Genomic DNA, 15,561 nt, shown 5'->3' with positions numbered 1-15,561 from the left:
TTAGGTCCATACCATTTCTCTCCTTTATGGAGCCCATCTTTGCATGAAATGTTCCCTTGGTATCTCTAATTTTCTTGAAGAGATCTCTAGTGTTCCCATCTCTTTAAAACCACAAAACACCACAGAGCTGTGGAAAACTATACACGAGTCCCTCTAAAAGTGAAACATAAATTACTACATGATCCAGCAGTTCCACTTCTGGGTATGAAATGAAAAAAGCAAAAGAACTGAAAGCTGGGACTTGAGGAGGGACCTGTACATCCATGTTCACAAAGCACTGTTCATAAGACCCAAAAGCTGGAAGCAGCTCCAAGTGTCCATCAAGAATGGATAAACAAAGCGTGGTCTAGCCATACAATCAAAGACTATTTTGCCTTAAAAAGGAAGGCAATTCTGACACACGCTACCATGTAGATAAACCTTGAGGACCTTATGATAAATAAAATAAGCAAGACACAAAACGACAAAAAATATCTGATTCCACCTATAGGACGGACCAAGGGTAGTTGAACTCATAGAGACAGAAAGTAGCATAGGGGCTGCCAGGAGTGGGAGAGAGGAGAAATGGGGAGTGAGTGTTTAATGGGGACAAAGCTTCAATTTGGGAAGATGAGAAGGTCGAGATGGGGACAGTGGAGGAGCTAGACTGATGGCTGCACAACAGCATAAATGTCCTTGGTGCCGCTGGACTGTGCACTTAAAAACCATTGAGATGGTAAAATTTAGGTTATGCATTTTTTTTTTAGCCACAGTTTAAAAACACACACCTGCAAATATAAGGTCTTCTATTTCCCAGCTGTCAAAGGAGCCAAAAGGGCCCTAAAAAGTCAACATCAGCTTTTTATCATGATTAGGACCACAAACTCCATTGATACTGGCCGCAGAGAGGACCCCACCAGCAGCATCCCCATATATCATGGCCATATACAGGCTGCTCCCAACTTTTATACAAGGTCTGCCCCAAAAGTTCACTTTCAGCTTTTGGTTGTGGTAGTTGTTCAAGGCATATTTTCAAAGAAAAGTGAAATCTCTCATGGGAGTAAGGACCCTGCTCAGGCCTAGAGAAGCCTTGAGTACCAAGGCCCTGCGAGGCTAAATTACAGAGTGAACAGTCCTGGCGGGGTCCTGGGAACAGGGTCTGTGCTGGTGGAGGAGGGGTGGGGGGGGAATCTGAGTGAGTGTGTGTGTGTGTGTGTGTGTGTGGTTTGAATCTTACTTCCCTGAATCCTTGACCCCTGCGGTGGAAGTCCAGAGTCTTAACCCCTGGACTGCCAGGGAAGTCCCTAGGACCTAGTTTTTTATCAGTCAGTCAGCCTAGGATGTCTCTCCCACCTTGCCACTCTTGGCCTTCAATTTCCCAGTTTGCAACTCATTTGTGCCTCCCCAATCCCCACTCAACTAAAGGTCCAAAACCACAATTAGCTACTTTCCTCCTGTCTTCCAGCTAGACTGCTAGTTCTTGTCAGTTTGGCGTGGGAGGAAAAAGTACTTTCTTTAATATCACTTATATCACAGATGACTGATCTCTGAACCTACTTCAAGGCATTTGTATCTTCTAATGTTTTAAGGCAAATTTCAAGCAGTCATTTTTATCAAGGTTAAAGAAATGGGAAGAGCCCTGGGGGTGGGGGGCATGGGCCCTAGGGTGTCTGCCGTCCCCATCACCCCACCAGACCTCTCAGCTTAGCCCAGCTTCATTTCCTTCTTGCTTTTTCCCCACAACACTATGGGTCTTGGCAGGAGGGGACAGCCTCATGCGTGGGGCAGGCAGGAACATCACTTGAAAAGGGGGACTGTCCGAGGTTTTATTGAATATGGTACCTTTAGGATTCCATTTATAGCCCCAAATCCAATTTGGTGTAAAAGCAACTTTAGTGATGGGAGCCATGGTTACAAAAGTCCAAGAAGAGGGCCTCTCACCAGTAAAACTGTTGACTCTGTCCAGGTGAAAAGCCTTTTCTGTCCCCTCTCACCATGTTGCAGAGATATCAATAAACTGTGACCCCAGATCCAGTTTGGCCATCAAAAGGGCTAACAGAGAAGTTAAGATGAGGGATTTCAAAGAAAAACAAATATCATATATTAACATATATATGTGTGGAATCTAGAAAAATGGTATAAATGATCTTATTTGCAAAACAGAAATAGAGACACAGATACAGAGAACAAATGTATGGATACCAAGGGGGAAAGAAGGGTGGGATGCACTGGGAGATTGGGATTGACATATACATACTATTGATACTGTGTATAAAATAGATAACCAATGAGATCCTAATGTATAGCACAGGGAACTCTCTACTCAGTGCTCTGTAGGGACTTAAATGGGAAGGAGATCCAAAAAAGAGTGGGTAGATGTATATGTATAGCTGATTCACTTTGCTGTAGAGCAGAAGCTACGCAACACTGTAAACCAACTGTACTGTGATTAAAAAAAAAAAAGATGAGGAATTTCACCTGATTCAGACATGAGCTCTCCAACTGTTATACCTACATCCTGCAACCTGGGGAATTAAACTTCTGAAATCATCTCCCATCCCTCATCCAACAATCCCTGATAAGGATGTTGTTCAGTCACTAAGTCGTGTCTGACTCTTTGCAACCCCAAGCCTCTTTGCAGCATGCCAGGCCTCCCTGCCCCTCACCATCTCCCAGAGTTTGCCCATGTCCACGTCTAAAACATCCTGATAAGGATAATTTTGAATAAACTGTTACATCTGTTCATGCGGTATATACCTAGAAATGTTGCTTTTTATTAAATTCTCCAGCATTAAAACAAACTGAGTACCTACAGAATTTAAACTTACAAAACTCCCTGATGTTTTGGAACACTGTAATCGACCAGTTACTTCATTCTTCCAAGCCCCATATTATTTTCAATAAGAAAGCAAATCAGAAAAGACTAAAGCCATTCCCAGAAAGGAGAAGCACCTTTCAGCTGCAAGAAGGGCTACAGCTGCATCGAGATCTAAGAGCTGCTGGAGAAAACAGAAACTGCAGTTAGAAGAGGCTCTTGCACAAGCTGATGTAGAGATAGATTGAAGAATAAAAAAAAAAAAAAAATAGCTCAGGGTGCAGGGAGAGGTGCAGAGACACAAAGCTGATGAGATAACCCAGGGAAGGGATGAGTCTGTGTACGCAGCAAACTAGGTCACTCAACACTCAAGCTGGCCCAGAACATGTTGGGGGCTGAGTCTCTTGCTGAACAGCAGCACCAGGTGAACCAACCAGCCTCCTGTGGGAAGCAAATGTTGGATGGTGCAATGCACCCTCCAGATGTATGCAAGTGACCTCTGAGGAGCAGTGTGTCAGCACCGCAGGGGTCAAAGAGACAGAAGGCGCACTTACTGCACACAGACCTACAGCCGTGTCCTGCCCTGAGTGGTTTTCATGCACCCTCGTCTAATGTTCACTGCAACCCTTAGACTGGGTGCCAGTCTTACCCTGTTGTGCAGATGAGGGCACAAGGCTGAGAATGGTGAAATAATTTTTCCAAAACCATATGGCTGGAAAGCAGAGGACCCAGGATTTGCACCCCTGTCCTGGGGACTTAGAGCCTCCGTTCTTAGCAGCTCAGTACTGAGCTGGGTGGACCATCCAGCGAACGTTCTCCCCTGGTTGACTGAGGACTTGTCGGTTTCTTAAATCAACTCTGGGGGGAGGTTATGTATACACCATTCTGCATTTCTATGCCAGGAGCTTCCAAAAATCAATTTCCAACAGACAGGGACTTCCCTGGTGATCCGGGGCTAAGACTCCACCCTTCCAATGCAGGAGACCCAGGTTCGATCCCTGGTCAGGGAACTAGGCCCCACATGCCACAGCGAAGAGATCGCGCACCAAAAATAAAGAAATATTTTTTAAAATTTCCAGCAGATACTGACACGTTCTTCACGGCACTGGCCCTGAACATCCAGTCATCCTCCACCACAGCTGCTAAAGGCAACTGGAACTTGATGACAGCTGCTGTTTACTCAATCCCACTTGTGCCAGGCACCTCACAGGCGTCACTGAATCCTTACAGGAATCCCACCAGGCAGCAACTTCCATCTCCATCTTAACTCAGAAAGTCGAAGGGTGGGCATCAAGAGGGACACAGGTATGAATGGCCGTGCTGGCGCTCCTTTCTATCATGGTTCACCGCCTCCCAGTGCCTCCCCAGCCTGGCCTCAGTCAATATGCTGTCTTATAGGCCTATCCTCAAGATTTGGTGTTAACAAGAAATGGAATTCCTCCATCTCTGAATGGATTTGAAATATGAAGAAAAACAGCACAAGACTCATAGCCGACCACTGGAGACAGGGAATGAACTTGGCACGGAATGAAGTTGGCCTGTGGCATCCATTTGGTCTGGTTCGAACATGAAGAATCCACATACCGCATAACAAACATCTTTAAAAATCAAGCAGGATCTAAGAAAACTGACCCAAGGAAAAGGTGACCTCCTGCATCACAGGGGGTCAAAGGGTAGGACCCAACGTGAACTGAGAAAGAAGGTCATGCTGGCATCTCTCCCAGGGTCCACGTGTTGTCCTGTTGTCACACATGCACTGGATGGACCATCTTGAGTCAGAAAACAAACTTGCATCAGTTGATGAGGGCTCCAGGCTTTGTGCTGGCCACCCATAAGCGGTTCCTTCTTCAAATGAAGAAATGTGTCCCAGGGGCCGTGGGCTCTCTGGCTATTCCTGCAAAATCTGATGAGGACTGGAGGTAATACGAGGTCCTCGGGTCTATCCCTGTGGGTGTAAGTTGACCAATAACGTGACAGTTCCTTGCTTAACCAGTGCTAAGCCCTCCCAGAGAGCAGAGGAGGAGATGAAGGAGAAAGATTGAAGGGGATTTATGGAGATTTATTTGGGGAAAGGAAGGATTAAAGGGATTTATGGAGACCCAGCCAAAGAAAAACTCAACCAGTTAACCCCTAAAATCCTCCCCTGAGAGGGCATGAATGTCCACCTGCCAAGTCTAATTACTGTCCACTCAGTTGCCAAGTTTGAGCCGGAAATTTCTACCAGAGACAGTCTTCATTAGCCCCTCTAGGAATAAGCTCTAAAAAGTGCAATTTCCCAAATTCCACCCTACTAATCTGTAAAGCCATGAGAGTTTATTATCTTTATCACAACAGAGGAAAAACTTCTGGCTTTTCCTCTCTAAACACAAAACATCCTATCAAAGAAAGAAGTAGCAAGAGTTTCTCATGTTTATTATTTTTCACAGAATGTTTGGGCTTTAAATTCTCAAATCAGGGAATTCCCTGGTGGTTCAATGGTTAGGACTTGGCGCTTTCACTGCCCAGGGTACGGGTTCAATCCCAGGTCAGGGAACAAAGATCCCGCAAGTCACACGGTACAGTCAAAAAATAAAGTTGGAGATTTAAAAAATTAAAATAAATACATTCGCAAATCAAGTAGCAGAGTTGTAGGTTATAGGTCCACCTGTCAGAGTGATCTTCCTATTGATAATTCTAGAGGCAAAACATGGCATTTTCACAGAAAGTTAAGCAGTTCATCCAACTACTCAAATGTCAAGCCTATCATGACCTCCTTCCATGACAGAAGAAGAGATACCTCAAGAATCATCCCAAACACAAGCTCTTGGAAAGAAATAGATTAGCCTGAAGACCTAAGGGACCCAGGGAACCTCCCTGGTGGTCTAGTGGTTAAGATGCCCCTTCCAATGCAGGGGGCATATGTTCCATCCATGTTTGGGGAAATGAGATACCACATGCCTTGTGGCATGGCCAAAACATTTTTTTTTTTAATTTCTAAATAAACAAACCCTAGAGTTCCTCACAAGAAAAACCCAGGAGCCCAAAGGATGCGAGCTTTCCCTCCAAACTCTTCCCAAGAGCTTCCCAGAACACAGACAGTCCTGCTGTGCTCAGAGAGCAGGTGCTCAGAAAATACTTGGAAAAAAAAAATTTGACCAAAACCAACAGTGGTATCTCTCTCCCAACCCCAAATCCCAGGCAAATCTCACAGCTACACCCAACCCACCAACAACTCCTATTGGCTCTCCTTCCATATGTTTCCAGAATCCAGCCACTTCTCATCACCTCCAGAGCTGCACCCTCTCCCCACCCTCCACCACCATTCTCCACCCTGCAATTGTTTTCATAGCCTCCAAGCTGGTCTCCCTGCTTCTTCCCTTGAATCTGCCTGTCCATTCTTAACACAGCAACCGCAGCCACAATGGAAACACCCAAGTTATGGCAAGGTACACCCCCGATCAAAACCCTTCAACATTTCCTATTTCTCTTAGAGCAAAAGCAGAGTCGATTACCAAGAATTTCAAGGCTTCCCTGGTGCCTCAGACAGTAAAGAATCTGCCTGCAATGCAGGGTTCAATCCAGGGTCAGGAAGATCCCCTGGACGAGGGAATGGCAACCCACTCCAGTATTCTTGCCTGGAGAATCCCATGGACAGAGGCGCCTGTTGGCCTACAGTCCATGGGGTCACAAAGAATCAGACAGGACTGAGCGCTAACACTGTCACTTTCAAGGCCCTGTGGGAACCTCGACCAACCGTCCCCCAGCTCCACACCCCACACCTGTGTCCCCTCAGCTCCCAAGCTCCTCCTGATGCTCACTCACTTTCAGACACACGGGCCTCCTTGAAGCTGGGCCTTAAAAACACCAGGCCTGCTCCCGCTCAGGCCCTCAGCCCTTGCTGTTCCCTTCAAATGGAACATTCTACCTTCATCTCTTCAGGTCTTTATTCACAGATTAGCTTCTGGACCAGGCCCTCCCTGGCTACCCTATTCAATCTTCCATCACCCCACCCCACCCTACCCCTGCTCCTGCTCTAGAAAATCCCATTTCCCTGCTTTATTTCTCTCCCTAATGTGTCTACTATGTAACATACTCTTCATTTTCCTGATTCATATTTTTAATTTTCTGGCTTCCTCACCAGAGGATGAGAAAGAAATGTGAGCTCCAGGAAAGCAGGCATTTGTGTCTGCCTGTTCTCTGCTGTACCCACCCCCATCAGTGCCTAGAATATAGCAGGTGTTTGATCAATATTTTTAAATGTACAAGAGGCTGAATTTTTATCATGCCTCAAACAAAGGGCTGAGACATGCAAACTTCTAACCAATATTGCATCTGGAATACCCTCTGGGAGAACTCTCGGGGTTGCCCACCCCTCTCTTTGCTCCTCTTAGAGGAGCATTCTTTCGAATGCTTCTCCCAGACTCTACAACTGTGAGTAGTCCCAGAACAAATATTCTCAAAACAGCCAGTCAAATACACAAATCACCAGGAGGGGATCTGCAATCTCCCCCTCCCCCAATATCCATACACCACCACTCTACAACCCGAAAAGAACAGGTGAGTCTGTTTCCTACCCAGGCCTTCAGATAAATCAATCACATGTCCTCAACAGGTGTATTGATTGAGCAATTTCAGAAAAAGGCGGGTATGATACTAGTGGGAAAAGACAGTGCTGGCCTCACAGGAATTTCTATTTATACTCTTCCTAAAGCAGCACCCAGCAGGCACTCATTTCATGAAGAAGCAAAGGCATTGTGCTACTGACATCAAGTGGGGTAAGAATTCCTGTCCTGAGCTATGGCACTTTGCTACTAGCCTGGGCATAAAAATATCCCTCCAAATGGACCAAGCTGTTCTAGCTACACATGAAAGCTACCAGAAAATGATAGTGAGTGCCTCTCTTACCCAGACAAGCCAAAAAACCTTAGGATTGTAAGAGCACTTGAAAATCATCCCATCTTCTCTGCCCCTCTGATTTGATAGGTGATGAAGCTAAGACCTGGAGAAGGCAAAGGCACCCCACTCCAGTACTCTTGCCTGGAAAATCCCATGGACGGAGGAGCCTGGTGGGCTGCAGTCCAGGGGGTCGTGAAGAGTCGGATAGGACTGAGCGACTTCACTTTCTCTTTTCCCTTTCATGCACTGGAGAAGGAAATGGCAACCCACTCCAGTGTTCTTGCCTGGAGAATCCCAGGGATAGGGGAGCCTGGTGGGCTGCCATCTATGGGGTCGCACAGAGTCGGACACAACTGAAGTGACTTAGCAGCAGCAGCAGAAGCTAAGATCAGTCATGTGGACAAATGACCAAGTAGCTCACAGGCCAGACCTTGAACCCAGGCCCAACACCTACCTGGTGCCCGCTCCAGCCCCGTCAAAAAGCAATTATTTCAACACAAAATGTTTGGTCTGCACAGAAAAGCATGTATTCATACCCTGCAGAGATGAATGTCTATTTTCTAGGACGTGCCATTTCTGTACTCCAGGGGAAACGAGGTGTACTGGAAGAACCATTCTGTGCCAACTATCAAGGTCTTTTCTGTTCAGATGCCTTTCATGGTGTGCAAATTATAGAAGCCACCTCCATAAGTCTGGGGTAATTCCTGCACACCATGGTCAAAGCTTTCTTCCCATCCACATCCTTCTTCAGATGGCCTATTTTCATTTTCTTGGTTTAGAAGACGTGGAAAGACATCTACCTATGGTAGAGATGGCCTGAATGGCCTCAGCAAACACGCCACAGAAATGTTTATCACTCTTAATTGCTGTTACACAACATTTATTTGGTCTCATTTATTTGGGGTACCAGGGATCTGAAAACACGGCGTTGATTAATAAATGGTATTTAAGCCTTCCCATCTTGTTTGGAGGTAGGGTTAGGCCCTGGGATTTCCTTTCAAAGGAAGACACACTGAAGGCCACAAGTTAAGAGGTTTCTCCGGAGGCCTGGCTCAGGGGTGTATCAGAAAACCCAGGTCCAAACCACACAGTGGGTCCTTTCCCCTACACTGACCTTTGCTTCCTCCAGCTCTTTTCCCACCCTCTAAGCCAGCCTTCACTCTCATTTTCCCCCCACCCTCCAGCAAGGTCCTGCTAGCCACACAATCTAAATGGCCTGACCCTTTGGCCTTCAACAGCAAACCTTCTGCCCCGCACGGAAAGGTACCTGAACCAGGCAGCCAAATATCAGATTACAAGGTCTGGCCAAGCGAGTGCTCCTTGGGTTTTTACAATGCTTTATTTCAAAGGCATTTTAACAGCTGACAATCTGGCTGCTGGAAGGGCTTTCCTGCCTTAGGATCTTAAAGGCATATGGTAAAAGTGTGACAAAATGACTGGGCTTGCAGAGTACCTTGGAAATGAATTCCAATTGTTAGTGTTGAAGCCCTTGACTGATGCTAGGTTTCACCACAAACAAGACCCCAAACTCGAAATCCACACCGATAGGAGCAGAAGTGACATCTATTTAGACTCAAGCCAAGGTTGCTGGACTTGGCCCCGGGGCGGGGGACAGGAACTCTTAATTTTGGACCACTTCTAGAAAGTCCAAGAGACAAAAAGATGTTGATAATCCAAAAGCTTTGACAAGTTACATGTTTGGATGACAGGTTACCCCCTAATTATGTTTTAACTTAATATTAAAATTAATATAATTCTTTAAAGTTAAAATTAGCCTTCTAAATACAAAAGTTAGTCAAATTATTAACATTTGCTGTTACATAATCCACAGTGGCTCAATCCCATATGCATAATTATAGTTGTTCAGCCTAGTATCAGCTTCACTTAATAAGCAGCTCCTGTTTAGCAGGTCACTTAATTCTCTTTGCCTCAGTCTTCCCATCTGCCAAGTGGGGATAATAGTAAATACCTACCTCATCAGGTTATCTTGAGAATAAATGAGTTAATACCCATAAGGCACTTAGGGTATCAACTGGTACTTGGTATTCATTTAATAAAGTCACCTACAATTACTACTACTATTATTATTATCACCATGCTATTGAGTGAAAACATTTTGATCATTTTATTGTTTGTGTTTTGCTCTTCGAGAACTCCTGCCAGCAGGAAGGAACCATAGCCTGAAGCTCCTTTTCAAAGAATCCTTTCCAAGACAGAAGGCAAAGCTTTGGGATCCTAACAGAGACCCATCCCCAGCTTCTAAGGGGAATGTGGCCAGATTTCAAGAGACTGTTTTGCAAGAGCTCTATGTTCTTTTCGGCACCCATCAAGCATGTCCCCATCCTGCCCAGAAGTGGAACCACCACAGTCATCCTCAAACAGTGCCGACCACAGTAGGAGCCACTCAGTGAAGCCACAGCTCACCAGGCTGAGCATCCCAGACCTCTGAAGAGGTACAGCCTCAGGGCTCTCCTGGGGAGCAGGAGACAGTCAGAGGAGGTTGTATGCGTCTGTCTGGAAGCTGCAGGCAGAGGGACCAGCTCTAGGAGTTCCGGTGAGGATGTGCCAAGCAACGCATTCTCCTACCTTAGGACTCCACTCTCTCCAGCCCCCTCACCCTCAGCCACATGAGCATTCTCAGGATGACCACAAAGGACATGCTTCTTCTTTCTCAGCAACTTAACCATCTCAAAGTCACTCCCCCAAACCCAAATAAACCTCAAGGGTAATTTTCTAAAGTTCTGACCAAACCTCACCCCTTATCTGGCCGTGCTAACGCAAAGCTCTTTCTGTTTTCTTTCCAACAAAGACAAAAAGTCTACACCCACAGGTAGACTGGGTCCCTGAAGTGAGCACAAAATCTGGGAGACCCTATTCTCATTCTAGGTAAGTGTGAATCTCCAGGATCAGAAGCATGGAGGGATGCTTCACGACTTGGCTTTGGGGGACCCACTTCAGATATTGGGGTGGGGAGGGAAAATGACCAAGCAACTCAGTGGACCCTGAGTATGGGGCAGAAAACAACCTGGGTTTGAAAATATGGTTCTGAAAAAGCAAACCAACCACAATGACAAGCAAAAGGGGATTAAGAGGGCAGGAAAGAAGAGCACCCTAATTTGTCTTATGAAACACCTCCTCTTTCTCTTAGCAGCTTGACCAACACCTCCATGAACCCCTGCAAAATGTTCGGCTCATACAGCAGGTATGTGTGTGAATATATATGCTTACATACTGATCACATGAGGGGAGGCAATAATTCCAACTCCAGGTTCTTCCAGCAGCAACCCATCCTCTTTCACTATCAGCCTCCCTACCTATTCTGAGGTGCTTCGAAACAAAACAAACAAAAAACAACTCTTGGGCAGAAAAGGAACAGCAGCTGAATGGAGAAGCACATGCTTGAGCCTTCCTGACATCGACTTCTGGTTATTTCTGCTTTCTTTAGATCAGCCACCAGCCTCGGACTACACACAGGCCTGGAGAGGAACCGTGGGTACAAAGACCCTTGCAGACCCTCCTCGGTGACCCGCACTCCAGCGTGTGCTGCTGAGCCTGGTGAAATGGACTGACGTTCAGGTAAGGCTCGGCCCACACGTGACCCTGCACACTGCGAAATTCCTCCCTTCCCTAATTGCGCGGCCATCCAAAGTCTTGCCTACATCGAGTACGTGCGGATGTCAATTCTCTAAGAATACATGATGCTAGAACAGAAATGGGAATGCCCGGAGCCGGATTTCCTCGTGACCACATCTCTCGCTGACACGGTGCGCCTGTGCACACAGTGAGTAGTCGCACGCAGCCGGTAAACAGGAATATCCACCATGCTCAGCCCACAGTCACGCGTGGGGAGAATGAGTTGAGAGGGCGGCTGTGTCAGGGAAGTGAAAAGTCGCCCGCCTGCGACTGTCCCTGAAATCCCAGGGCCCCCCCCCGCCCCCGCGCGGCGCCCACTCGTGCACGCGGGGCGCAGACCCACGCGGCGGACACGCGGGGGGCTCCGCAGAGCCGAGAATTGGACAATGAGGACGCGGCGACCCTCCGGTTCCTGCCGCGGTGGCGGCGACGGCGGCGGTGGCAGCGAGAACCACCTCTGCACCCGCGGCCGCTGCCACCTCCACCCTCTTCTTCCCGCTCCCCACTTACGTTCCGAGGGTCTCCTTGAACTCGAAGATTTTCTTGATGTCTTCAGCTTGCTTTTTCCAGGAGGAGCTGCTCTCGCCGTTCTCCCGGGCCATGGCAGATGAGGGCGGCGTGCGCGGAGGGCGGCGAAGCAGAGCGGCCAGGGGCGCAGGGGGCCGGGGTGGGCGCGCGAGGAGGGGGCGCCGGGGGGCGGTGGCGCGAGTGCAGCGGAGGCGCGGGCGGCGGCGCGCCGGTCCAGGAGGGCTGGGCGGGCGGTGCGGGGATGCTCGGCGCGGGAGCCGAGGAGACTTTGTGCTGCGGCAGAGCTTCCTCTTCTGCAGTTTCCTCTTTCACTCTCGCCGCCGCGGTCCCTCCCTGGCTCTTATTTCTGCGCGTCTCGGGCACAGACTTCCTGCCGCCGCTCGCCCGGCTCCTTCGCTGCCGGCTGCCAGCCTCACTTTCTGCTACTTTCTTGCCTCCCTTCTCCTCCCTCCCCGCCGCCCGCCCTGCTCCCTCCCCCCTCCTCCTCCCGCGGGCTCCCCGCCCTCTCCGTGCTCCCCGGCCGCCTCCCGCCTCCCCGCCTCCCGCGCGCTGCCGCCTTCGGGGATGTCCTGCTCCCCGGGAGCGCCGTGCCCCGGGCGCGGGGGCACCGCCGTCGCCGCCCGGTCACGCTCCCAGCCGCCGCGCGAGCCCTGGAGCCCGGGAAAGGGCAGGTGCAGGGAACCCAGGCAGGTGCGGAAGTCGGGGAGCTTGCTGAAGGACCCCGGCCCTCCGGGGCTGCCTAATTAATTCTGCAAAGTCAAGTCTGGGGGCGCGAGGGCTTTCCTCCCTAGCGGCGGGAGGGGGCGCCTCTGCGCTGCGCTTGGACGCGGCTGGAAGGGGGCGGGGGTGCGAGGCCGCCCGGATGCGGGGCGCCAAGGGCGGGGGCGTCCTCCCCGGGCGTCCCGGCGCGGCGCGGGGCTGGGCGGGGGCCGGTTGTTATGGCGACGAAAGGCGGCGGCGGGGAAGCTGGCGGAGGTGGGCGTTGACTCGGGCCTCGAGGCGCCGGCCGGTGGCTGACGCTCCCGGAGCCTCACGACTTGGCGACTGGAGCTAATTCGCATTGCACCAAAATCGGCGCTCGAGTCCAATAACGGCCGGGGGAGGGGGCCGCGCAGCGAGGGAGCCGGGAGCCCTGGAGCCGGGGACGCGCAGGACGCGCCAGGCGCTGCATCGTTTTCCCTTGGGGAGCTTTACTACCGGGGTCATCTGGCGGCCGGGTGGCGGGTGTATTCGGGCTCCGCGCACCGCCCAGGCTACCTCAGGCCTGGGGCTGGAGCGGGCCTGGGCGGGCCTGGACCGGCCTGCGCTCCAGCTCGGCTCCTCTTGGTCTCTCCCTCTCCATCGGCCGAAACCCAGAGACTTAGAAGAAAGTGAAGCTCTGCCCTACACCCTCCTCGCCAGGAGGGCTGCCCCTCGTACCCCGGCCGCGCCGGGTTTAGTAGGGCACCCTGTCGTAGGGCATATACCTGGAAATGGCGTTTCCAACAGACTGGAGAAACGCGCCCAGAGCTCCCCACCCCCTCCCCCGGCCGTTCATCGCCGAGGTACAGTCTGACTGCCCATTCTTCTTCCGCGTCCACCTGTCAGAAGGCGATCACTTGCGGATGCCCATCCTCAACCTGCGGGGACTATCTCTTGTTTCAAAAAATTGTAGTTTTCTTCAATTAGACTATCACTCCCTGAGGGCCCCTAGACTGAGTTGGATAAACAGCCTTATGTCTTGATTGCTGACACCTGTCCCAGGACTGTTCCAATTTCACTGTGAAAGGGGGCGGGGGGGAGGGGGGGAATTCTACTGCCTGAAAACTTATTTAGCACCTTCTTCCTCGTTCTGACAGGCTGGATGCAGGCTTACTGCCCTCCCAAAAGCCGTCTGGACTCCCCTCCGGCCTGTACTTTTTCCCTCACCCAATGAGGTGGGAAGATAACCTGGCCTGCCCAGTCCCCCAAATCTGCGTGCTGGATTCTGCCTTTCAGGGGCTGTTAGCATAAAGCTCTCCAGGCTGGGGAGAGCAAATAGGGGATCTTGCTAAACTGACTAAATCGACAAACCCAAGTTCCATCGTGAATTTATAAGGAACCTCTCAAAGTTGGGGCCTATCACCAAAGGCAAACAGCACCACGTCAAGAAGAAATATGTTTGAAGAACTGTACATAGGAGAGGTCTATTGGGGTCAAAGGTTAGGCAGTAAGAAGAGTAGGAGCCAGGCATGACTAAGATCCCAAGGGACATTCTCCCGAACCGGCCATATGCATGTACTCATCCTTTTTCGCCCTTTTCCCGTCCTGGCACTTCTTTTTAGCCTGTTCTTCCCTATTTCACTCTTGCTCCTTGCCTACAGATTATCGTGCCACAAGAGCCCACGGTAATCCTCAGTCTCAGCTTTTGTCCACATAACTAAAGAAGTGGTGATGCTAAAGAAGCGTTGTACCGTTGGAAGTGCTATAGGGAGCTTCCTGTTTCTTTTGAATTTTCCATGTGCATGCATGCTAAGTCACTTCAGTCTTGTCCGACTCTGTGGGACCCTATGGACTGTAGCCCGCCAGGCTCTGTCCATGAGATTGTCCAGGAAAGAGTACTGGAGTAGGTTGCTGTGTGTCTTCCCAGGGATCTTCCTGACCCAAGGATCGAACTCCCATCTCTTAGGTCTGCATTGGCAGGCGTGTTCTTTACCACTAGTGTCACTTGGGAAGCCCCTGAATTTTCCATAATGATATCCATTCAGAGCACTAAGTTATCCTCAGCTGGACTGGATCCTACAGAAAAAAAATCAAAAGTTTAATGGGAGTTGAGATCAAACCAAAGGAATGATACAAAGAAGGAGGTGGAAATGCAGAAGACAAATTCAGTCTGGCTTTAGCATGGTCATTCCTCTCTTACTGGACACCATGTGAAATAAGAGATCTTGACCTTGGGAACTACAGTAGAAAACAAAACCACTATTCCCTAAGAATGATTAAACCTTAGCCTGTAAATGGCTTAATTCTGTTTGCTTGAGGACCCTTGATTGGATGACCATTTCCTCCAGCTACCATGTTTTTCTAGAGGACTAGGTGATGGCTGTGAACTCTTCATTCCACTTCAACTCCCATCGTCAATCAGTTATTGCCTATCAGTCAAAAGCTGTTCATTCCCTAACAATTCCACTGCAGAAAACTCTGCTAGATATTCTTAATTACTAACCTCTATGTCCCAAGTCTTTATATTTCCTTAAAGCCCTTAAAATTTTTATTAAAGAACCCAAAGAACAAGTTGTTTAATAACCCATCATTAAGGACTTACCGATTTTGTGCCTGTCAAACTCTTTCCAATCAATAGACCTGCCAATAGATCAGGCTTGTGTGGCCCAGATTCAGAATTGGGTGGGTGGTGTGGGAGAAATATATAGTATCTAAAGCAAATGTGTAGATTATAGCTGAAAATCTCTAAATTACCTCTATTCAGCCTTTGGGGCTTCCCAGGTAGTGCAGTGGTAAAGACAGCCTTTAGTACCTAAAATGATAAACCAGGAGCACAAGCTGGGGTTGTATAAAGAACTAGAAAGTCTGGGAAACTAGGCTCAAGTTCCAAGTCTGTTGCTAAATTTTTCTTTTTTTATTTTTTTGGCCCAACTAGGAATCAAACTCAAACCTTCGACAGTAAATACATGAAGCCCTAATCACTGGACCACCAGGGAATTCCCTCAAAATTTATTTTTTAAAATTGTATATGACAAGAACTTGCTCATATA

The 15,561-nt window shown here is 49.0% G+C and overlaps 1 protein-coding gene across 1 annotated transcript in view; it reads right to left on the bottom strand.

Annotated features, from left to right (window-relative positions):
* The window catches only part of CAMK1D (calcium/calmodulin dependent protein kinase ID), a 387,393-nt gene extending 375,489 nt beyond the window's left edge, over positions 1 to 11,904 (bottom strand). The window contains exon 1 of the mRNA XM_052651024.1: positions 11,813 to 11,904. Coding sequence (XP_052506984.1) covers positions 11,813 to 11,904 — 92 coding nt within the window. The remainder of the gene's footprint in view (positions 1 to 11,812) is intronic.
* Positions 11,905 to 15,561: the final 3,657 nt, after the last annotated feature.

The sequence above is a fragment of the Budorcas taxicolor genome, chromosome 13 (assembly GCF_023091745.1).
Source record: "Budorcas taxicolor isolate Tak-1 chromosome 13, Takin1.1, whole genome shotgun sequence".
NCBI lineage: Eukaryota > Metazoa > Chordata > Mammalia > Artiodactyla > Bovidae > Budorcas > Budorcas taxicolor.
This window is presented reverse-complemented; position numbering and strand designations above follow the sequence as displayed.